The sequence below is a fragment of the Phyllostomus discolor genome, chromosome 5 (genome assembly GCF_004126475.2).
Source record: "Phyllostomus discolor isolate MPI-MPIP mPhyDis1 chromosome 5, mPhyDis1.pri.v3, whole genome shotgun sequence".
Taxonomy (NCBI): domain Eukaryota; kingdom Metazoa; phylum Chordata; class Mammalia; order Chiroptera; family Phyllostomidae; genus Phyllostomus; species Phyllostomus discolor.
The window spans coordinates 150857470-150881975 of record NC_040907.2 but is presented as its reverse complement, the minus strand read 5'-3'; the positions used below and the strand labels follow the sequence as shown (position 1 = coordinate 150881975).

The following is a 24506-nucleotide window of genomic DNA, read 5'->3' as shown; positions in this document are numbered from 1 at the left end:
CCCCGTGGTTTCTGGTTGGATGAGAATCCCAAGCCCTGACTTCCCCAGCTGCCCACAGCTCCTTGGAGCCTGGACAGTGCTGGGAACTGCCGTCCATGGGAACCCTGAGAGTCACTTCTCCCATGGCAGAGGGCCTGGCGTGGAACCCCCAGCGGGGAGGGTGGGGACTAAGCAGACTGCACTGCATCTGGGGCCAAGCATCCTTGGGCAAGGCCCTCAGTCCCTGTGAGCACCTTGAACTAGCCACCTACCAGAGCGGCTAAGAGGACGGTGTTGGAGCCAGAGCGCCAGGTGCAGATCCGCCTCCCCCATGTCCTGCCCAGGCCGCAGCAGAGGCAGGATTAGTACCCTCTGTGGGCCTCAGTGTTCTCACCGGCAAAATGGGGGGTGTCGTGAGAATGAAAGGAGGTGAACACGGGGCATGCCCGGCACAGGGCCTAGCACACAGGCGGTGCCCCCCAAGCGTCACCAGCACCCACCTCCCCTGCGGTCCCAGTAGTGATGCCAGGGCCCCTCCCAGGCATCTCCTGGGGGAGGGAGTGCCGTGCTGGGCACAGGGGGAGCACGAAGCCTGCAGGCCCAGCCCCCGTCCAGGAGGCCGTCTCTACATGTCCCACAGCCTGTCCTGCAGCCCTGGGCACAAACACGGACCCCTTCATCCCAGTGTCCCCCGCGGTCCACCTCCCTTCCCTCCAGTCTCACCCTGCCTCCGCCCGAAGCCTGCCCCGCCCCAGGACCTCTGCGTCGAGGCCTCACCCTGTGAGGGAGCATCTGTCTGGGCCGCAAGGTGGTGATTAAAGAAGCCTTAAAGGAAATTTGGAAAGAAAATGGAGGTGGAGTCATGAGGTCGGCTGGGAGCAGAGCGAACAAAGCGGAGGGCAGGTCTGATTTACAGGAAGTCATTATCGGAGGAGAAAGAGATGCCCAAAGCCCAGCTGAGGCCTCTGGCAGGCCCCCACCAGCCCGCTCCAGAGAGGTGACAGGGGGCGGCAGAGTGGAGGCCTCGGAGCCTCCCAGCTCCCAAGGCGGGCACTGGCCTTGCAGCGGGAGCGCAGCCAGATCTGACAGCCGGGAACAGTCGGGCTGGAGTGACAGCCTCCCCCGCCAGGGCCCTGGACCTCTGCCAGGGAGACCCAAAGCCTCGAGACACCCAGTGCAATCATCAGATGCACTGGATGATTGACAAGAAGGGACATGACTTTTTTTTTTTTTTTACAACAAACGCAGATATGTCATACAACACAAACTCAATCTCAAGACACACTTTCTTAAGCTAAAATAAGAAATTTTAAAGACGTGTCGAGCCTGTGGCTGGCCACTCTGGGCCTCTCCAGAAGTACAGAAGGCTCCTCTGTGGAGGGGGCGCTTCGGCGGAAGTGCCTGAGAGCACAGTGTGGGGGTGCCCCAGCCCTGGGGGCACTCAGACGCGGGTGTGGACTGTGACCTGCGGTCTGCTGGCCGCCATCGCGCCTCCCCGAGCCTCGGCTTCCTCACCTAGGAGGGGGCGAGGCGAGATGAAACACGTTCAGTTCCTGCCCCACAGGACTGAGCAGCAGGCTGCCAGAGGAGCTGTTCCTGCCACTGCTTTACCTGCCTTCTCTTCTGAGACAGTGTTTTCCTGCCCCTCACTACCTGGGGGCGGGGTACACAGTGAGGACGGACTTCCCTCCTGTAACGCCCTGGGTGCCCACGGCATGGGAACCCCCGCCCAGCAAACGCTGGAGCCTGTCCTTCCCACCTGCCATCCCCCCCCATCCCCCCTACCCCCCCCCCCCCCCCCCAGCATCCCGCAGGCACGGGCAGGGAGGAGGGAGGACTGGGGAGCAGTGCGCAGGTCCTCATCTGATGCCCGTGCAGGGCCCTGCCCGGCATCTGATGGCTCACCGAGGGCTTCGGGGAGGGGGTGGGGACAGGCACCACTGGCACCAACACAGTGTTCCTACGTGTTAGGACTCCCAGGAAATTTAGAGGTTAACACCCTGTTACCATCCTGCCCTGACCCTCGCAGCCCCTTCTCCAGCACACACCCACACACACACACACTTGCACTGCCCGTTCCTCCATCCCCACATTTTCTAGCATCTTTGCTATTCTTTGACAACACCTTGGACACTCTTGGCAGCCTGCAGGCCCTGGCGTCCACCAGCACCGTGCTCCTATCAAGGGCTCAGCAGGCTGCTCTCACAGGTCCTAGTTCCTTGGCCAGCAGGCCTCGCCTCTGCCGCAGCCTCCACAGTGCCTGTGTAGGTGGGCCCAGGATGGCAATCCCAACCACGGCTGTCCTGTGGCCTGGCCTGGAGCGTGCACTGAGGAGCAGAGATGGAAGGAGCCTTGGAGACCTTCTTGTTCTCCCACTCATTCACGGGCAGCGAGACCAAAGCCTGGCGAGCACACTTCCTGAGGCCCTGTGGCCAGAGAGGCTGCAGAAGTGGGGCAAGAACCTGGAGGCTTTTCCTTAGCGCAGAGAATCCCCCTGCCTCTTGGTCCCTGGGGCCCCGGCCCACAGTTTGGGGCGGTTCAGCAGCACACGCCCTCTTCCCCACAGCCTCGCTTTCCCTTCCTCGACCCACCCCCACACCCCACACTCCTGGGCACTGATCCAAGTGCAGTCTGAGAGATGGATCACCTGCCCCAAACTGGGCTTAGGTCTGTGTCACCCGAGTGCAGTGGTCAGAGGTAGAGGGGTGTGGTTCTTGCAGGTAAACGAGGCTACCCCATGGGGCTTGGGCCCAATGAACAGATGGTCAAAGAGGGTGCTGGAACGTGGCAGGAGGGAGGGAGAGCCAAGGGAACACATTTTCCCCAGTAACCCCACCCCTCCCACCCAGCCCCATGGGTGGAGAAGCATTCAGGAAGGGATGGGCGGGGAACAGTGGTTACACCCAGCAGCAGAACCAGGAGGCCTTTGAAGGGATATTATTCACCCAGCAGGTGGGAAATAGTCCCAGCTAATGACTGTGTGGCACCTGACATTTTCAAAGGTACCCTCCAAAAACCAGCTGACTTAATATTTATGACAGCTCTAAGAAAGGGCTATTATTGTTGTCCGTCTTTCTCTGGTGAGAAGACAAAATGCCCGAAAGGTCCAATGGTATGTCCAAGGTCACACAGCTTGAACTTTCTCATCCTCCGTTGTTCCCACCACGAGGGCTGCCCCTCCAGCCCCAGCTGGGGCACTGCTTGTCGCCCAGAGGCCATGCCTGCCTCCAGTATCTGAGAACTCATTGATGCAAAGTCGTGTAGCTTCCTGTTGGGATGTCATGCTCCAAGGCCAAATCAGGCATTCCTAACTGCCCCCTGAGTAGCCCCATAAGGTGTGTGCTCAGCCTTGGGGAGGGGAAGATGGGGGGCGGAGAGACAGAGGAGGGGGGAAGGCTGGGGCAGGGGGAGGTCCAGGTAAAAGATACTTGCTGAGTAAGGGGCCTCTGCCATTGGCCGGGCGGGAATGGGAATGTCAGGCTGCGCTTAGGGTGGATGGATTGTATTGGTTTGAAGATTTACACACTTGCTCTGGAAGGGCCGTCTCCCCTGCAGCACCAGTGAGGGGTGCGGACACCTGGCCGACCCTGCCTTCGACCCCAGTCTGGCCCCTCCACCTGAGGCTGCTGGGGCTCATGTGGGGAGGCCAGCTCCCAACTGTCAACTCACCTGCTCCCCAACTGTGCAGCCAATTTGCCAAGAAGGAGTTGTGGGTAACATCTCTGTTATGGTCTGATTGCCATGGCAATAAATTGTCACTAATTAGTAGTGTGGTTACCATGGCAATTTTCTAGTAATTACAGGTTACAAATGGTGCAAGGCTTCAACCCAACCCAATTAGTTAATTAGAAAGATTTAGAAATTTGTCCAAGAGGGAAATAACCTGCTTGGTAGAAAATGAAGGGAATGTGTCACAGCTTGGGAGCCAGGGGCGGAGAGGAAATTGGAAGATGCTGGAGGGGGGAGGAAGGATGGGGTTGGTGGCTGCAAGTCCCGGGGCCCCACCTGGAATTTCCAGAGGCCCAGGCAAGGCCAGCGGTCTCTCGCTAAAGCCCGCTACGGAGCTGGAGTCTGGCAGGACCAGGGCAGGGACAGCTGCCAACAGCCACTCAGCCGCTCCTCTCTGAATGGGCAGACGTGGTGCCCAGGTTGTGGCCCAGCACCCTCGCTGCTGGCTTTAAAGGAGAGAGGTCTGGAAGCTTCCCGCCCCCCACTGTGGCTCTCCTAATAAAAGCACTTGTTGCATCTTGGGTGATGATCCCCAGCAGCGTTTGGGACTCAGTGGCTTCACTTTTATGAGGCTTGGGCTCCCTCTGAGAGTGAATAAAATTTCCCAGGAAGCATCTGGGAGGCACAGAGCCCAGCATGTGTGGAGGAGGAGCCCCCGTGAGAGCAGCAATGCCCTTCGCCCCATCCCTTCCCCTGACCCCAGACACTGGCTCTGATGGTCAGAGTCCGTTTATTCATTGGGGAAGAAAGGGCCAGTGATTTCCTTCAGGGGCCTCTCCCAGAGGACGGGAGGGACCTGGCAACCTAGAGAACCCCCACCCCACTCTGGCCCAGTCACCTAGTGGACACCTCTGCGGCACCCAGAGGCCACCGGCAGGGCGGCGCCTGGCCCAACATCCCTGCCTGAGTTCTCTCTTACTTAAAAAAAAAAAATTACGTTCTTCTGAGAGCTCTGGTAACCATTCCCACAGGACTGAGCAGCAATTTATCGCATGCTCCCCAGAGTTCACTGTGCACAGAGACCGCCCAGGGGCCCTGCTGGACCGCACTGCCCGACCGATCCATGGCCGGGGACCTGAGATGCGGCGTGCCGACAAGCTCCCCGGTGCCAGCGCCGTGCCGCCCTGAGCAGGTCCACCCGCCCGACTCTGAGCACCAGGGCACTAGGGTCCACAGAGACCTTCACACACTCGCCTCGCTTGCTCGATCCTCTCAAAGACGTGGAAATAACAAAAGCAGGCCGGGCTATTCCCATTTTGCAAATGATGGAAGTGACGCTAAAAGGGTCACGTGGCCTCGTAAAAAGCCAAGCGGGGGGCTAGAATGAATGTCCTGGTTTTGGTCAGGCTGTTTTCTGCGCCATGTTTCCGGTGTTTAGGGGTGTGGCTTTCCAGGCTGTATTTGAACCCCGCTGGTCGGGGGGTGCTTCTTTCGAGATGTCTGGAGTTTGGACGCGTTGACATGGGTAGCTCCAAGTTGACCTTGGAGAGACTTCAGGCTGTCATGTAGGTTTGGCTGGATTTCTTTCTTAAAAAAAAAATATACGCTTCACTGGATATTTTCCTTTTAAAATAAAGAAACGACTCTGTTGGAACAAACTAAACAATATGAAGACATTCACAAAAAAAGGCCACTACCATTGCTTCCTCCCTCCCCAAATCTTAGCTCAGCCAGTAGCCAGGGAAGCCCGGTGTGGCCTTTCTCACCGTTCCCAGCCGCAAGAACAAGCTTGCACAAGCGTGTTCAGAAATATCACGTATTTTTCTTTTTCCTTTTTTTTTTTTTTAAGAAAAGTAAGATCACACAATGTGATTACTTGGCAAATTGTGTTTTACGTAAAACCATGTCATGGGCACTCCCCCAAGTCAATACACATGGGTCTGTGCTGTCTTCTGAGCAGCTGTAACATGGTTCATCACACAGATGCACCCTAACCCAACGGCCAGTCTCTGCGGATGGTCATGCAGGTTGTCCCCAGCTGCTCACTAGGGCAGGCAAAGCAAGGTAAGCGTCCTTGTACCCTTAGCTGGAACCCATTCCTATCAGTTCCTAGAGCGGGAACACACCCTGTGTCCTGACCAGCATACGTGTGACTCGGGTGTGGGTGGGGTTGTCAGGGAAATCTATGACTTGGCCAAGGCATTGTGGGTAGAGCTGGGTTTCAGGATTATCGTAATTCAGCCATCTCTGTGTTCCTCGGCTCGTGGTATCATCCCTTTGGCACAAAGTGACTTGGTCCTCCCCCTCACTTACCTCAACGTCAGTGTGGTCGCCGTCTACACAGATCTGTGGGCCTACACAGATTTGTGGGCTCAGGGAAGCTTCTGGGAGGTCAGAATCACCTCTTCCACCCCATCCACAGGTTCTTCAGAGGCACCGTGAGCAAGCTCCTTGCAGGCCTCAGAGGCAGCCACCTCCGCCACGCAGAACTGGGGCTTTGCTTCTGCCACTTACTGAGGGTCCATGTCCTCTCCTAGGCGGCCGAGGTGTCAGCGTGGGCCCTATCCTCAGCAGCAGTGCCTCCGATATCTTCTGCGACAATGAGAATGGGCCCAACTTCCTCTTCCATAACCGGGGTGACGGCACCTTCGTGGATGCGGCAGCCAGTGCTGGTGAGTGCAGCCGCTGCCCGAGTCCCTCAGTCCCCAGATCCACAGGGGCTCTGGGTGCCCTGCCCCCTCAAGCATGACCCCCCAGGCCTCCAGGAGAGGCAGCCTCAGCCCCACACAGGGAAACACGGCTTGCCGTCTCCAGCCGCACACCCCCCACCACAGCTCAGGCCCGGGGGTTGTTTGCTGCCGGGGAGATGGAGCCCAGAACTCCTGTTACTCGTTTTCCAGCAACTGGACCTGGCCCATGTCCCCCTGAGTCCTGCTTGAGTCCCAGCATCAACTCCCCCTGCAAGCTTCCTCCCTCCATTTCCCCTCCCCACATGTATCTCAAGCATTCCATTCAATCCAGTCACCGTTCTGCTGAGCTTCTGCGAACTGCCAGGCTGGTGCTAACAGCTGGGAGTGCTGACCTGAATGATGTTAAGACCACGCTAGCCGCCCCTTTCACACACTCACAACTTTCTGGAAGGGGAAACAAAGAAACAAATAGCTATAATAAGAAATGGGATAAAATTCACTCAAAATAGCACTCTAGCTCCCAGCTCCGCTCCTCCTTCTCCCTTTGTGGTTGGCCCTTATCTGCCTCAGGGCCTTTGCACCTGCTGTTCCCGCTGCCTGAAGTGCACCTCCCCTTCTCTGTCTGCAGAACTTATTACCCTTCAACACTCAACTCATGAGTTATCCGTGAAGACTCCCCCTCCTCCCTCTGTGCCATGGGGCGGAGATTGGCACCCCCTCCTCTGTGTTCCCACTGCCCTTGCACGTACCTGTCACTTGGACTTCTACATTGCTCTCACACCTCTCCACGTCTACAAGGACTGCGCTCTGTTCTATTCACTCGCGACACAATGCTTGGCATGCAGTGGTCGCCCAGCAACTTTTGCTGAATGACAGAATGGACACGATAAAAGTTGATGGGCTCAGTCAGTCTGCCCGTCCACCACTTCTCCCTGCCCAGGCTCCGCCCACCTTGCCGGTGAATGAAAGGTTTAATTTCATCTCCTTCCTGGTGGCCTAGGGACACACTCTGGCCTCTGGAAGAAGAGATGAGCAGGGGCCTAGAGATGTAGATCAAAGGTCCTACGGGCTCCAGCTGGTGCCGGCGGGAGCATCAAATCCCTGAGCGGGCGTCCATCCAGTCTGTGACATACGAGTGCCTCCTCCCAGCTCTCTGCTCAGAGTTCCCGTTCTGAGCACCCACCCCCCTCCCCTCGATACATGCACTTGTAACCAGGCAGCTCCCCTGGCTGGTCCTCCCCACAGCTCGCCCCTCCTAGAGCTATATGCTCTGGCAGCAAATTTTCTCATTGCTGAAAAATCATAAGATGAAGGCGAGGTGGTGGTGGAGAGAACCTAGAGGATTTGATAAGGTGTTAAAGAGATGGAAGCAGAGGTGAGCGAGCGGGTTGGAGTGGGAGAAGGTATCAGGCGGGAGGAGAGAGGAAAGGTGCGAGGCCCATAATTGAAAGTCAGAACGATTGCAGGGGTTTAACAAGACATGTCAAGAGGGCATTCATCACCCAAACAGATGCTGCCGTGAAATGCAGCCTGGTGCCGATTACTCCCGTGAAAGCGAACCAGCTCCTTGTCACGGCGCCTCGTAGGTAGGAGAGAAATGGGCCAACACAAAAGGCCACCGGCATCAGGGCTGGGGAGTTTTGCGGAGAATTAATGGGTTATTAATCCTAGAGGCTGGAAGCCACCCCCATTTCTTTGCAAACCTTTCTCAAGCCTGGGTCTCCCTGCCTCTCCTCCCCCATCTCCCACCCCCATCCTTTAGACCCTCTCCTCCCCCAGGTGGATGCTCAGCCTCCAAGGTTCTTGGGTGGAGGGGCGCACCCCTGCCTTCTCCTGACTCTCATCCTCAGGGTCTCCATGTTTGCAGCTGCCAAGAGCTCCCGGTGCCCCAGGGTCTGTGATCCCCACTCCTCGATACATTGTCCTGTTGTCTGCCACCTCTGAGGGTCTGGTGACCAATGGCAGTCTGTCGTCTGAAAGAATCAGTGTGGCTACTTAGCCGCACCCACCCCCTCTCAGGTCTGTGCTTGGGCCGAGGGAAATGCCCACCTTGGGCAGCCCGACAGGCCGTCCCTTTGGGCAAAGCCACCCTTAACCCTCCCTCAGGACCAGCTCAGTCCCACTGGCCACTAGCAGATTGAGGGACAGCGTGAGCAGGTGACATTGGACACACGAGCTTCCCTTCCTAGATCTCGCAAGACACACTCTTGGTTTCTGTCATGGTGCGGTATTTCCTCTGCTGTCACCAACGCCCCCAGTTGCCTTCTGGTAAATTATTTATGTCTCTTTATTTATTCAGTAAGTATTTACTGAAAACTACCAAGTCACCACAGGCACTGAGATAGATGCCGTGTGAACAAAGGTGAATGAGAAGGCAGTCCCTGACCTCATGGAGCCTGAGGTCTGGTAGGAAAAGTGACCCTGGGCAATGAAACCCCAGGGGAACATAATTATGCATATGACCTGCACCATGAATGGAAAGAAGGGGGGCGCTGTCAGGGTGAATTCCAGGGCGGGTGGGAGGGGCTGTTTTCATGGGAGTGGTCAGGGAAGGCTTCCCTGAGGAGGTGACTTGGTGGCTAATAGAATTAAAACAAGGAGCCAGGGAACCAAGAGCCGGAGAAGAGCATTCCATGAGGAGAGAGGGGCTTGAGCCAAGACCCAGAGCCAGAAAGAGCTTGGTTCGTTTGAGGAATGAGAGAAACATGGGGAGCCAGTGCTGATGAGTGGGAGGGATCGAGGGGCCAGATAAAAACCAAGTGTGGTGGGCAGGGGCCCTGACCTCCCCAAGCAGCAATTTGGACTTGACCCAAGAGTGCTGGGGAGCCACTGAGAGATTCAAGCAAAAGTTGCTGATCGATTTAATGTGCGGGGGTGGCTGGGGAGTGCTTCAGTCCTCTAGAGCTTTCTCTAGTCTCCCCGCTCCCCATGCTAACATGCTAACCCCCAAACTGAGTAAACACAATGTGCTTGCTGGGCAAGCGATGCTGGAAGAGGAGTTTCCAGCTCCTTCTGCAGCCGGATGGCTGTCCCACCTCCCACCCCAGTGGGAAGATTCCGAGTCTGCAGCTGTGTCTCCCCACCTGCTCCCAGGAGGGCAGGGACAGTAGGGGGTCACCCCCTCTTATTGCTCTTTGTGGGGCCCCAGCTCGGTGAGTGTTTCTGGAGCCTGCAAGGGCACCGACCTGAGGGCCCCGGCCTTTCCCCCAAGGTGTGGACGACCCCCACCAGCACGGGCGAGGTGTTGCCCTGGCGGACTTCAACCGTGACGGCAAAGTGGACATTGTCTACGGCAACTGGAACGGCCCCCACCGCCTCTACCTGCAGATGAGCGTCCACGGGAAGGTCCGCTTTCGGGTAAGAAGGGGCCTCTGCCTCCCACTCCCCTCCCTCCCCACCCCTGCACTGTGAGTGGCCCTGGCAGGTCCTGGGTGCCTCCCCCCAGGCTGAGAAGGAGCTGTGGCTCTGCAGAGCCCCGGGGCAGGGGGTGGGGAGGCACAAGGAAGGTCTTGTAACATCTTGGGGCAAGAAGGGACTGCAGCCTGGGCTGCTGAGGCATCTCTAGTGGCCGGAGCAGAGAGAGTCAATGGCAGAGGAGGGCCAGCAGCCCCAGAAGGTGGGCAGAGCCAAGGAGGTTCTATGAGGGGCATGTCATTCTCTGGATGGTGGCGTTTTTCCTGATGGCTCTTAGAAAACCTGATCTGAGCAAATTGAGGTTCCAGCCAAGGGTACAGTGGGGAGTGGGAGTGTGAGCAAATTGAGGCCACAGAGATCCAACAGCTGCCCCCTAGGGACAAATGGCAGAGCGGGGACAAACCCCTCTCTATGCCCCCGATTTGAGCTGTCGGTAGACTGTGATGCCAAGAATTCTTCAAAGGGGCTGCTTGGTGACAGTAATGGAGGTGCCGCCAGCCTGACGAGCCTGAGTTTGGGGCTCTCTCACAAAGGACAGTGGAGGACAATGGCTGGTCGGAACTGATCTTGGGCAGTCGGGCTTATTCTGGAGTATACCTACCTGGGTCTTGCCAAAAACCTCTAAGGGACTGAGAAAGTTCCAGCATCTGCCTGAGGCTGGATGGTGCCAGGGAAGTCTCCAGGAACCCTGTGGCAAGGCGACTACCCCCAGCCCCCTGCTCTGTAGGCCGCCGCCTCGGGGTGCTCAGGCCCAGCTGCTCGCTCCCCGCAGGGGCTGGGGGGCCAAGTTCTCTGGGTGCGGGGGAGCCGTGCCCTGAACTCGGAGCCTCTGATCCTGGGATTCAGGGGGATTTTCATCTTTTATTCAGGTTTTTGTTCTAACCCAGGCTCTCAACCAGCAACAGTCTTGCCCCCACTCAGGGACACTGGACACAGTCTTCTGTTGTCACCAATGGGATAGAGGGTGCTGCCGGCAGCCAGCGTGCAGAGGCCAGGGGTGCTGCTAAACATCCCACAATGCTCGGGATAGCCCCACAGCCGAGAACGATCCAGCCCCGATGCCCCGATGCCATGTGCCAAGGTCGAGGAGCCCGCTAACCTTCCCGATGGCGCCTCCCCAGAGCTCACAGGGGCAATAATAATAATAGTAATAGATGCTCCATTTATCAACTGCCTTCCATGTGCCAGGAACTGCGCTAAGCACTTTACATACATTATCTTGGAAGCCCAGGCGTCCAGTGGGGCAACCCCAGGGGGACTATGCAGGTTTCCGTTTTTTACAGGATCAATAGCTTAATGATGAGTTAGAGATCGTGGGGCCTTTGTTCCCCAGCTCTTAAGGCCCTGCTTGGCCCTCCCTGGCCAGCTGGCTGGGCTCTTCAACAGCTTCATTTCTGCGCTGATAGGGACAACCTCCCTCCTTGGCCTCCCCAAGACAGGCAGCTCGCCAGCTGCCCCAGGGCAGCTCATTCCTGCAGCCAATGGACAGGGCCTGCAGTACAAGGCCAGGGGCAAGGCCAGGTCAAAGAGCAGATGGACACTCCCCAAAAGACCACTGTGCCCTTCCCAGCCCCTCCACATGGGCCCTGGGACTCAGACAGGCTCTCAGGGGTCTGCAGGTCCCTCTGCACCGCTCTCCCTCTGTTCCAAAGGCCAGTCCCACCCCTGTGACCCTTTGCCAGGTCCACTGAAGCCCTGTCCACACTTTGGGGTCCCCCCTGAGCCCTGTACAAGCACCTCTAGAACCTCCCAAAGCAAGCTTTTAAAAAAAAAATTAAAAGACTCTCAAGAAACAGTATAAGGTAACAGAGGCAAAAACACAGCCAGAGGTGGCCTCTGCCACCTTCCATGAGGCAGAGAGCAGGGGCAAGGCCAGGACAGGCTGCCAATGATCTATCTCATGCCCACTCTGTGCCAAGCATTTTACATGCAGTCCTCACAACCTGGGCCTCTGTTACTATGCCCATGTTACTGATGAGGAAAGTGAGATCCGAGAAGTTCAATAACTTACCTGAGATCACACAGCTCATCAGTGGAGAAGTCTGGATTCCAGTACACAGCCCTCTCCTGTATCCACCCAGCTGCCCAGCTTCTGACTCTCACTAAGGAGTAAGGGCATGTGCTAGAAAAGGCGATGCGTCTGGAATCAGAAGCCCTGGCTATGGCCCTGCTCCTTAGCTGTGACTCGGGCAACTCCCCTCCCTCTCCAGGACTCAGTTACCTCACCTGTAAAATGGGAGAGCTAATGCCTGTGCTTCCTCAAGTCATGGATGGGAGAGCCATGTGTGACCCCAAGTGGCCCAAGTAGGAACAGCCACGTGCTTCCCTGGTGCAGACTGGGACGGCTCCTCTTCCGGGCTGTCTCATCTTTGACTGCATGCGAACACAGCAGGGATCAGCATCTCACCCACTCACGCCCTCCCGCGTGCGTGCCTGCCTGCTGACCCGCAGTCCTCTCTCCTCCCAGGACATCGCCTCACCCAAGTTCTCCATGCCCTCCCCCGTCCGCACAGTCATCGCTGCTGACTTCGACAATGACCAGGAGCTAGAGATCTTCTTCAACAACTTCGCCCACCGAAGCTCCTCGGCCAACCGCCTCTTCCGGTAGACGCTCCAGCTTAGCTCATGCCCACTCGCCCTTGACAGTGGGGTCGGGCAGGAAGGTGTAGAATTGGGGGGGCGGGGGGAGTTCCCAGGGCTGAGGGGGAAGAAGGCACCCTGATGAAGGAGCAGAGAGGATGGAAGAAGAGAGATTGGGCAAGAGGCTGTGGGCATGGGGTGTGAATTCTGGGTAGGAAGCGGGCCTCCTGGTGTTGGGGGGGGTGGGTAGTGGGCAGAGGGGGTGTGGCCCAAAGTGTCCCCAGAAGCCCAGCCCCACGGGATAGAAATCCCACCACCACAAACAGCCGTTACAGAGCCCAGCCTGCTCAGGTGCAGCTGGGCGCAGCGAACACAGGCGGGCTGATGGGCTGCAGGGCCTCTTTAAGTGACCGTAAGTATTTTTACCTCCCAAAAGGTGGATGGAACATCCCAAATAAATTTGACCACGAGACATTTTTTTTCAAAGATTTTTATCTTGGGCCTGGTGCTCTGCGCCTTTGGGAAATGCTGGATGACCCGATCAGTGGTGGACAAGTACACGGGAGTAACCGAGTGGGAAAAGCCCGCAAGCGCCTGGGCTTGGGTCCGCGGAGGGAGGACTGGGTTCGGAGGCAGCGCTTTTCCAAGAGGGGTCGGGAGACCGCTGGCATCGGAACCACCCAGAGCGCTTCCTTCCAGTCGAGCCCCAGGCCCAGCTTGCACTCCTGAGCCCGAATCTCGGGAGGCGGGGCCCGGGAAGCCATTTTTCACAAGCGCATTAGGCAGCAGACGTGAAGTCTGAGAACCACTGTTGGGGGGCAGCCCTCGGAACCCGCGTGGCCTGCGATGGCCCTGCTCCTGGTGTGAAGCGTGCTGAGGGCGCTCGGGGCTCGGGCCGGGTGGGGAGAAGAGGGTTGGCCACGGGGCTCAGGCTCAGAAACAGGCCAGATCACCTGTCAGACTCGCCCAGATCCCCCCACCCCCTCCTCCGGGAGGGCCCCAACTATTAATAAAAGGGGAGAGCTGAGACTAAGCATGTTTAAAATATAATTATTAACAAAGCATCAATCCTGACTGGATGTAATCACCCCCCGAAGGCACCAGATTTACTAATTAGGTGCCTTGCAAAAAGCTTATTCACAACTTCCAGATTAATTGCGGAAGATCAATTGCTCGTTAACAGAGACACTGCCTTCCTTCTCCGGCTAATAAAGTGTCACTTGCCAGGGTCCCTAATCACCAAGGAGTCCAGTGCTCTCATCTCTGTGGCCCAAGAACCCAGGCACCTCCCCTGTCCACCTGCCTGCCTGCCTGGCCCCCGTCAAACCTCCTCCGTCTTCCTCTGGGCCACCCCAAGGGCTGTCTGGCACAGGGCTGTCCTGAGTGTCACCATGCAGTTGCCCCCGAGTCAGTGTGTTTGCTTCTGCGCAGCAGCAGTGGAAGCCGCTTCCCAGGTGCGTGACTGTGCCCCGAGTCCCTGTGGCAGATGGCTGGGCCGTGAGCATGCAACTGAGGCCCCCACATAGCCGGCAACTCTGCGAGTTCAGCACCCGCCTGTCCCAGTCCCTGAATGGAACATGGTGGGCTCCTTGTAGGAGGCACTGTGCTTGAATCTGCAAGTCCTACAGCAATGCCTAGGCTGACCAGAGAACGTGCTGCCCAAACTGGATGCTTAGTGAGAGTGTAAGGGGGCCCCATTGATAATGGCGGTACAACAGGCATCAGCTGGGACACGCATGGTCATGCAAGGCATCCATCTAAACGCCTCCGATCCGTTCTCATCTCTCCACCCTGTGCCACCCCCACGCTCTCTTAGTGGATTCCTGTGCCCACCTCCCACCGCCTCCCTGTGACTAGTCCCACAGAGCAAACCTGGCCACATGCCTCTTCCACTTCAAACCTCTCACAAGCCTTCTCTTTGACACATCCCACAGCTACCAGTTTCGTCCCTAGCCTCCACTCTCCCCACTTCCCCAGCTTCTTTCATCTCTGGGCTGTGCCAGGCTTGGACCCCCACGGTGCCCACACCCTCTGACTCGCTGCTCTCTCTTCATCTGGATGAGCTTACCCAGCTCTGCCCGCCCCTCGGCCCCACTCTCCCTGCCGGCCTTCAGCACCCTGCCTGAGATTCCCTGTTGTCAGGGATCCTGAGCTCCTTTCTTCCTCGTGCACACTGTAGCCACAGGCTCCGGTACACAAGTTGCTGCGGAAGAACTTGTTCAGCGAATACATACATGCGGTAGAACCACTGGGCTTTATCCTTACGAACCCTTAACTGCCTTGTCACCTGAGCCAAGAGGTGTCTCTGCCCATCTGTGACAGAGTCTGCAGGACCCGAGTGGTCGAAGGGACGGGGTATTGGCAGGCTGAGGTGTACACACCTCCAGCAGGTGTGCATACAGCCAAGTGCAACCAAGTACACTGTCCACTGCCCAGACTACACACATGGGTGTACTGGGCACAGGTGCCCCGTGTGGACAGAGGACATCTCTCAGGGCATCTGCTCAACCCTGTAGACACCCTGCAGTTCTGCCAACACTCTCTGCCATCCAGCCCCCATAGGCTCCAGCTCAGTGGACACCAGGCTCCTCCTGAAAGCACCAGCCACATCACAGCCCTCTGGTGACTCTGCGATGTGGATGGACAACAGCCACCTGTAGTGTGTGGGGGAGGGATACAGATGCGCCCCGGCCTCTGTCTGCTCCCAGCATTGCTCCACACATTGAGGGCAGAGCCCCCATGGCTGGAACAATCTAACAAGTGAGAAAAATTAGAGGGAGAGCTCACGGCCATCAGAAGCAGTCAGCTCAGTGTAGAGAAAGAACAGGACTTTCACAGTGGACTTTGCTGGAGCAAATATCACTGTGATTCAGAGTTCAAAACAGACAGAAGCCCTGCAGCCCAAAGGGACCCCTTCCCTCCCTTTGCCTTTGGAATTCATCCATGCATCCCACAGACATGTGCTTGGAGCTCTCCAAAAACCAGGCACTATGTTAGATGCTGTGGAGATGCAAAGATGAATAATACATGGCCCCAGCCTGCAAAGAGCTCACAGCCTAACTGGGAAGATAAGGCGCATTTATACAGAGCTTTTACCCAGGCAGAAAGTGATAAAGGCCAGACAAGTGATAAAGGCAGAGCAGCAAGGCATCGCCTCTAGCAGGACGACCAGGGAGAACTTGGGGGAGGTGGCATTTGAGTGGGGTTTGAACCCTGGGTACCACCCAGAACTGGGAAACCCAGGGCCACTTGAAGGAAAGTAAAGGTCACTTGAAGGTAGCTGTGTCCTTGTCCCTTCCCCATCCATCAGCTGGCCTTCCCCAGACTGTCTATAATTCATCCATTAGAGAAGGAAAAATCAATACTTACCTACATAAATTAAACCCCAAGAAGAGAACAGGCAGGGTGTAGACAGGGTCTGTGAACAGAGTGGCTCGCAGGCAGGCAGGTTGCAGCCCACGTGCAGGGGGACCCGGGATGCTCAAGGCACAGAGCGTGGAGCGAGCCCTTAGGTCTCTAGGTCCAGGGGTACCCTGGGGCCTCCCCAGCTGCTTACTGCTCCACGAACGGCCTGTCTCTTCTCCAACAGCGTCATCCGCAGGGAACACGGCGATCCCCTCATTGAGGAGCTCAACCCTGGAGATGCCTTGGAGCCTGAGGGCCGGGGCACAGGTGAGGCACCTGAGGGCTCGCCTGCCCTCTCCCACCTCAGCGCTGCCCATGCCCTGGGAGGAGGGCGGGAAGGATGGGGCAGTCTGTCCCACCACAGGGCGCTGCTGGTCCCTCCCGCTCTGAGGGCTAAGGCCTAGGGCAGGAGAAGGGGGAGTTCCTGAGAGAGCCAGGCAGGAAGCAGAGGAGAGATGGGTGGTCCAGTCTCCCAGTCCCAGGGTGGCTGGGGATGGGGCTGGGGCTGGGGCTGGGGCTGGGGCCCAGGGTCTGTGGGCAGTTGCTTCTCTGGCAATGCCTTGATGGGTGGGGTTGGAAAGGAGAGGCTGGGCATCCTGAGGTCTAACCCCTCCCCTCTTGGCACTCAGCCTGGTGTCGAAGAAAGAGCACTGGGTTAGGAGTCCCAAGACCTAGTCCTGCCATTGCCTCGCTGGTGGTCTTGGAAAAGTTACTTCCTCTGGGTCTTGTTCTCCACGTCTGTTAAACGGGGGCAATTACACCTGTCCTGCCCACCTCTCTGGGGTGTGGTGAGGACCCAGAGGAGACCGTGTGTGTGCAGACATTTGGTAGGTTGGCAAAAACTGTGCAAATATAAAAGGCGTGTATAATATAAAGACCAGAACAAAGTCCTCGAGGTCTGAAGAATGAGTGCCCACCATAGCTCCCATTAGATGTCCCGGGAAGGAAAGGGAACCCCTTTTCCGTGAACTTCTATCATGGGATGGCTGTTACAAAGGGGAGCAGCCGGGGTCCCAGCCTGGGTCTCCCACCCCAGCACCTCCCCCACTCCGGGCTGTGGACTGTGGTGCCTGGGAGAGGCCCCTCGCCCGCGGGTCTCCAGGCCAGCGGCCAGAACAGGTGTGCGTTTTTGCAGGAGGTGTGGTGACGGACTTCGATGGAGATGGGATGCTGGACCTTATCTTGTCCCACGGAGAGTCCATGGCTCAGCCACTGTCCGTCTTCCGGGGCAATCAGGTGTGCGGGGAGCTCGGGAACCACGAAGCCCAGCCTGGCACGGCCCCCTGGGCTGGGGTGGGTGGGGGCAGAGGAGCCCGGATTCGGCCTGACAAATGGACACGCAGGGCCTGGAGGAAGCAAAAGAAAACGTTCCCAGCAGCACAGCAACCCTCCCAGAGGGCCTCCCAGGAGAAACCCTCCGCCCCTGCGTCTTCCGGGGGCTGTTCCTCAGAGACTGTTCTTTCGGAGTCTGCCGGCTTCCCTCCCCCTTTCCAGTGTCCCTCCTCCTCTCCCTTCCCTCTGCCCCCTTTCTTCTCTTCCTTTCTCTCCCCCTCCCCGTCTCCTGCCCTAGGTCCCCGCCCCTCCACCCACCCCGCTGATGCCCCTCCACCCACCCCGCTGATGCCCGGCCTGCCCTCTCCCCTCCCCACAGGGCTTCAACAACAACTGGCTCCGAGTGGTGCCGCGGACCCGGTTTGGGGCCTTCGCCAGGGGGGCGAAGGTCGTGCTCTACACCAAGAAGAGTGGGGCCCACCTGAGGATCATTGACGGGGGCTCGGGCTACCTGTGCGAGATGGAGCCCGTGGCACACTTTGGCCTGGGTGAGTGGGAGCCAGGGGAGAGGTGGGCAGGGAGCTGTTGGCGGAAGGTGGGTCCTGAAACCGCAGCTGGCATCATGCTGAGGGATGCAGGGCTCACAGTTCAAGCATCTTCCGGGCACCACCTCATTGCGACAGACAGCCGTGGCAGACGCCAGCTGTTGGGGGCCGCGCTGCTCTGAGATGAACCTGACCTCAGGAAGGCGTTTTTGTGTGCCCTGCCCCTTCCAGGGGTCCCAACCTTGCTGCCTCTGTCAAATTATTCACCTTGGGGTCCAAGTATTTAATTCTCTACGTGTCCGGGCTGTTGCCTTGTTCTTCACACAGTGGCCTACACCAGTCTTATCCACCCCGGCTACCGCCCGGGCCTCTTGAGAGTTGGCTCTGTGATTAAAGTGTCTCACCAAGCCCCTGGTGACAATAGCAAACTCTGGCAAGGATGGAAAAAAACTAGATCTCTCCGACATCGCTCATGGGAATGCACAATGGTACAGCTATCCTGGAAAATACGTTGGCAGCTCTTTTAAAACCCTAAACGTACACCTACTATCAGACCCAGCGATTTCCCTCCTGGGCATTCATCCCACTTGAATGAAAACTTATGTCCGAAAAAAAATCCATACAAGGTGGTTCGTGGTGGCTTTCTCGGTGATAACCCGAACCGGAAACAACCTGGATGCCCTTCAGGAGGTTAACAGCCCGACTAACTGGGGCCTGTCCGCACCGTGGACTGTCACTCAGCAGTGAGGAGGGATGAACTGTTGAACGCAGGGCCTGGATAGCTCTCGAGGGCACCATGGTGTGGGGGGACAGGCCGATCTCAAAATGTCACATACTGTTGGCTCCATTTACACAGCATTCTCCAAGTGACAGAACTGTAGGGACGGGACACAGATCAGGGGCTGCTGGGGTAGGAAGGGTGGAAAGGAGAGGGGGCAGCCCGAGGGGGCCCTGGTGGTGACGGAGCAGCTCTGTGTTCGACTGTGATTGCAGCTGCATGGGTCTGCATGTGTGGTGACAGGACAGAGAGCCACCCACACAGCTTGTGCCAACATCCGTTTTCTGGTTCGACCTTGTGCTGTAGTTCCAGAGCATGTAACCATTGGGGGAAACCCAGTGAAAGGTACACAGGATTTCTCGGTACTATCTTTACAATTTCCTGTGAATCTACAGTTATTTCAAAATGAACCATTTTTAAAGAAATGTATTGCCCTGGCTGGTGTGGCTCAGTGGATTAAGTACCAGCCTGTGAACCAAAGGGTCGCTGGTTCAATTCCCACTCAGACCACATGCCTGGATTGCAGGCGAGGTCCCCAGTGTGGGGCGCACGAGAGGCAACCACACATTGATGTTTCTCTCCCTCTCTTTCTCCTTCCCTTTCCCTCTGTCTAAAAAATAAATAAAAATTTTAAAAATATATATTGAGGGATGGAATTAGGAAAATAAAAATCTAAAATGGCTTCTTGAGGAGGAGGTGCATTAATGGAAAAAACGTTGAAAAACACTGAGGGGAGTGGAGATCCAAGAGTGTCTTTACCAAAGCACAATGGTTAAGAATGCATTTGAGCCCTGGCTGATGTGGCTCAGTGGACTGAATGCCAGCCTGAGAACTGAAAGGTCGCCGGTTTGATTCCCAGTCAGGGCACATGCCTGGCTTGTGGGCCAGGTCCCCAGCTGCGGGCATGTGAGAGGCAACCGATTGGTGTATCTCTTACATATGGATGTTTCTCTCCTTCTATTTCTCCTTCCCTTCCACTCTCTCTAAAAGTAAATAAATAAAATCTTTTTAAAATATATTCTTTTAAAAAAGAAAGCATTTGAGTTGAATACATGTAAGTTCAAAATCAGACACCCTCCCTCACCTCTTGAGGTCATACCAAGGTCACATAAAAAGATAGGCAATGTACTCTCAAATTAATAAACACCTATGTATACGAGTATGTTAATATTATTCACATAGCCTATGCACATAGGAAAAACTGGAAGAAAATACAAAACGTGTACACAGGCATTTTCTGAGTGGCTGGGCTAATGTGGTCACTCTTGCTCATTGTAGGCACAGTGGGACTTTACTCTTACTACTCACGCCACCCTCAGGACCGCCCTGTGAGGTGGGCATTATTTCCCCCCATTTACAAATGGGAAGGCTGATTAAGAACCCTGCTCAGCCTAGACCACATAGTAAGTAAACGGCAGAGACGAGATTCAAATCCAGACCTGCCTGAGAGTGGGATTTTTATTTTCTTCCATATGGTTTCTTATGTGTTTTACAATTTTTATAGCAAGCACATCATTTTTATGCAATCTGAAAAAGAAGCATAAATATTTAGGGCACCCAAGGCCAGGTTATAGGAGCACGTTCTTGGGCGATTTCACCCTGGATGGGTCGGCCTGGGATCGGAGCTTTTATCACCATTAAGGCAGCCGTCTGCTGTGCTGGCCCTGAAAGTACGAGATGGCTTTCGAATACGTAGTCCTCTCCTGCAGAACAGCAGCAGCCAGCATGGACTGAGCACTCAGTACGTGCCGGGTGCTGGGCTAAGGGCTTCACATGGAATACCGCCTTCATTTCTCACCATAACATGATGAGTCCTTAACCACATTTCTCAGGTCAGGGAGCTGAGGCTGAGGTTAAGCAACCTGCCGCAATCACACCTTGAGAAAGTAAGGAGGGCTGGATTTGGGTCCCAACTTTTGAGATACTGCCGTCTAAGATCTTGGCCACTGTGACTTGACTTCTTGACCTTCTACAGCTGCTCTGTGTGGAGCCAGCCTAGGTCACCCTGCTTTGCCTCCCTTCTGCTTGGACATCCACATCCCCTCAGTTACCAGGTGACCCAAGTGGGATCGTCCAAGCACCCAGGCGACTGCCATGGTATCGTAGGTGGGATGTTGGTTCATTCAGGGGCCGGGCTGGGCATCCACCCTCACCCCATTGTACAGATCAGGGAATTGAGATTCACATAGAGAATCAGTGGGAAGGCCAGGACTAGGGCTGGTTCTCCTTCCCCACATCCCATGGACTGACCTCTGCTATTTTAAGACACATTATTATGGGTGTCACTGTGTTTCTTCCCTGGCCAGGATATGCCCTTCCAAGGGAACAGACCTGCTCTGCAACTGGGCAGCCTCAGCCAGGTCACCTGGTGGGACCATGGGGCCCCAGAGCCTCTGTGACTCTTTATAACTGTCTGCTTCCCATGCTCAGGATGACGGACGATGCGTCTCGCTGGAGCCCTTTCTGACTGCCAGGAAGTCCTTGCATTTTGCAAGCCATGGGTTTTGTTCTGAGTCTGAACTCTGGCTCAAACTGCTCCATGAGTCCCCCTGCACATATACTCCTCTCTATTGCTGGAATCCACTCCCAGAGAGGCATTGAAGGAAGGCAGCTCTTGGAGACTGGCCCTTTGGAAAGGAAGGCAGTGAGACTCCCCAAGGCAGCTCAGCAGGCCACGGGGCCAATAGCCTGGGGCACAGCGAGGGCCAGAAGGCTCCATTGCTGCAGCTGCAAGACTCCAGCATTCAGGAGGATCTTCTTCATGGACCCAGCGTAGCACAGGCCCTCCCGATCAATGGGGCAGGGAGAGAAGGAGCTGGTGGGAAAGGGTGGATGAAAGGAAGGATTCAGGAGAGAGAACAGGGTGGAGATAGACTGAGACAGGGCCTGGGGGAGACCAAGAGACACAGAGAAACCTGAAAAAAAGATGAGACAGAGAGGAAATGCTTCCTGCCCTCCAGCCTCACCACCCAGTGAAAGAGGCGGTAGACACAGGAACTCAGGTACGAGCAGAATTGGCTGTGCCGTCACCCTGGCCCAGCGGCCGTGAGAGGACCGGGGAAGGGCGCTTTAGTTTTGCTCTGGGAAGCCTTCCCAAGAAAGTGGGCCCAGAACTAGCTCTAAAAGGATGGTAGGGGTTTGGAAGGCATGGATAGGGGGCTACAGAGAGCATTCCAGGAGCTGTGCTGGCTTGAACAAAGGCCCAGAGAAAGGGTGCCCAGTGTGTCCCCAGAATGGGAATGGTCTGGTGGGGGTGGAGCCTGGAGGGGAGGCAGGACCAAACTGTTGGGGCCCCCAGAGCCAGGCTGAGAGGGCAGGTGAAACGGAGAGGCCTGGAGAGCTGGGAAAGCCCAAGCCAGGCCTCCCCAGGCACGGGCAGGGCTCAGAGGGAGCCCAGGGGCCACCAGCAGGGGTACCAGTGTTTGTCGTCTGTGTCCGACTTAGTTCCCTCAGTGTAATGCCCTCTAGGTCCACCCCTGGTGCTGCAAATAGCAAGATTTCATTTTTTATTGTTGAATAATGTTCCATTGTATTTATATGCTACATCTTCTTTATCTGTTCATCTGTTGCTAGACATCTAGTTTGCTTCTGTCTCTTGGCCATTGGAAATAATGCACAGTGAACTGCAGGGGCGGGGGTGCATAGACAGGGTCCGGCACAAATAACGCCCCTTTATTACTAAATCTCTTATTACCAAATCATAAGCATGTCATTCTGTAACATAACACTATCACACTCGAGCATACCATATAACATTTTAGGTAAAGTGTTCAAAGTAAAACTATAAATTATTACACCCATACTATTACCCTGCCAACCACACTCACGCAGGCATGACTTCCGCTGGGCCCTGTGTTCTTTTGAATTTGTATTGTTTTCTGCACGTACCCAGAAGTGGAATTTCGGGATCATATGGCAGCTCTATTTTTAATTTTTGATGCACGGTATTTCATTGTGTGGCAGCAGTCATAACTTATCTAGCAGGTCCCCTTCTGAAGAGCGGTTCGACGGTTTCCAGTCCTGAGCAGTCGATCTTGTGGTGTTTGGGGTGAGAAGGGGTGTGTCCAAGACATGAGTGCAAGACACTCTTGCCTTGAAGGTCTGACTTACTGAGAATAGATGCGGGGCCTGAAGTCGTGCTAGAGACAGGGGTCCCTACAGGGAGAGAGCTGCCGGAAGCTCCCCTGCCAGCGCTCACGATGCTCTGCTCACCCCCGACTTGATCCTGCTTCCTTCTGTTACAGAACAACAGGGGGCCAAAGGGTGACATACTATTACCGAAAGGAACCCCCCAGGTTTGTTATGTCCGCCGCCAGAGGAAAGACATCTCTCAATGCCAGAGATTCGTGAAAAGGAAAGGAAATGTTTATTTAATGCTATACAGACTTAAAGTAGTGACCTAATGTCTTCATCAAAATCCCACAGTCCCTTAAAACACCCACAAACACACACAGTCCTTCCTTCCCCCTTTGCCCAGTCTGGGGTACCGTACCTCAGGAAAAGAAATAGAAGTCCATGGCTCAGGCAGCCCCCAGTTATTCCCAGTAATCCATTTCGGCTGGTAGGCCTCCCTCAGTTCCTGGTACCATCAGCTGTGTTGCTGGGATCTCTACTAAAGCCAGGTGGTGGTTCCCCCTTCTAAAGCTGCGGGGGTTCCCACCCTGGCAAAGCCGCGAGGTTCTCTCTCCACTGCCCCAGCTGTGTGGTCCTCTCGACACAATGGCCATCGAAGTCCGCACTCTGACAAGGCCGCATGGTTCTCTCTACCAGGGCTGAGGGAGTCCCCACTTTGCCAAAGCCGTGTGGTTCTCCCTCCTCAATGGCTACAAGGAGTTGGGTTGGCACTCTGCCAAAGCTGAGTGGCGGTTCTCTGTTAAAGCCACATGGTATTTCTCTCTCACAAGGCTGCAGGAATCCCCACTCTGCCAAAACCGTGTGGTTCTCCCTTCAATGGCTGCCGCACCTGGGTTTAAATCCCCGTGCCCATCTTCCTCTGCAGCCCCATTTCCGACTCCTCCCACCATTGGCTACACTTGCTAGCACTCTCATATCCTTCCAGCTTTACTGGGCTGCCATCGTGAGTCTGGGCAGGTGTAGCCCCATGTCATGGAGCCAATCTTTTCCAAGCTCTCATACAGGCACTAACTCAGGGGACCTGCCCCCCCCAGTTACATCTTGGTGGGGAAGTTACTTCCATACCCCTGGCTCAGAGCATGGCCACAGCTATTTAACATATCTATGCAACCAGTTAAAGGTTATAGATATGTTAAATGATCACACCAGAGGTTAGCTGCAAAGCTGTTGCTATGCAAAACAGCTCTTAATGGCCCTGCTCCATTTGTCCCTTCCCCCACCCCACACCTGGGGCGGGGTGGTGGGGGCGGGGTTGGTTGGCAGGGGATGGCGTTGAGGTCATCCTAATATTTCCTGAATACCTTGAGTTCTGGACCCCATTTCAAATCCCTATTTGGGGCCCCCCTCTTGGCTGCATCCTTTTACACTTCCTCCCTCCGTGAATCACCCCTGCCTCCTCCTCACTTTTCAGCCGGGAGCATCGAGAGTGTGGACACGTCCGTGTGTGCCCACAGGAGCCTCTCAGCAGACAGCCTCCTGGATGCTTCCCACCCCCCCACCCCCCCAACCCGGTCACATCCCTCGGCCCAGCTCTGCACCGGCAGTTGGAGGGCTCAGCATCTCAGACCCTCTGGAGGGTCCAGGCTGTGTGAAACTACACCATCAAACTTCAGGGATATTTCATTCTGTGGTGGGGGAGGTCCCCAGAGGGCCCACTGTGTTGTGCAGAGCGAGCTCTCAGCTTCCTCCTGCGGAGCTGTCCCTTCTGGAGGCATCAGCCCCCACCCTAGCTGCCCCTGCTCAGGGGAGCCCCTGGCCTGCCTCTCCTCCCCTCTCCACCCCTGCTCCTCCTGGGGCAGGTGGTCTGCCAGGCCCATAAAGAAGCCTTTCCACTCACAGTCCTTGTTGAGCGCCCCCGCTGCCCCCTGGTTGCTCTGAACTCACACCCAAGCTCCTGCACGCCCACTCCTGCTCATCCCACACCCTGGCTAGCGGAGGGCTGAGGCAGCTCAACAAGAGCCAGAGAATGAAAACAAGAGCCAGTAATCTACTTGCCCCATTAGGGGCTCCCCCGCTCGGCCGGCCCACCCCAAGCATTGA

General features: G+C 56.1%; 1 protein-coding gene across 1 annotated transcript in view; it reads left to right on the top strand.

Moving 5' to 3' along the window:
- Window positions 1–24506, top strand: part of CRTAC1 (cartilage acidic protein 1) — a 136531-nt gene that overhangs the window by 103368 nt on the left and 8657 nt on the right. The window contains exons 6-11 of the mRNA XM_028513312.2: window positions 6186–6320; window positions 9550–9695; window positions 12220–12356; window positions 15922–16004; window positions 16873–16973; window positions 17389–17557. Of these exons, the coding sequence (XP_028369113.1) occupies window positions 6186–6320; window positions 9550–9695; window positions 12220–12356; window positions 15922–16004; window positions 16873–16973; window positions 17389–17557 (771 nt within the window). The remainder of the gene's footprint in view (window positions 1–6185; window positions 6321–9549; window positions 9696–12219; window positions 12357–15921; window positions 16005–16872; window positions 16974–17388; window positions 17558–24506) is intronic.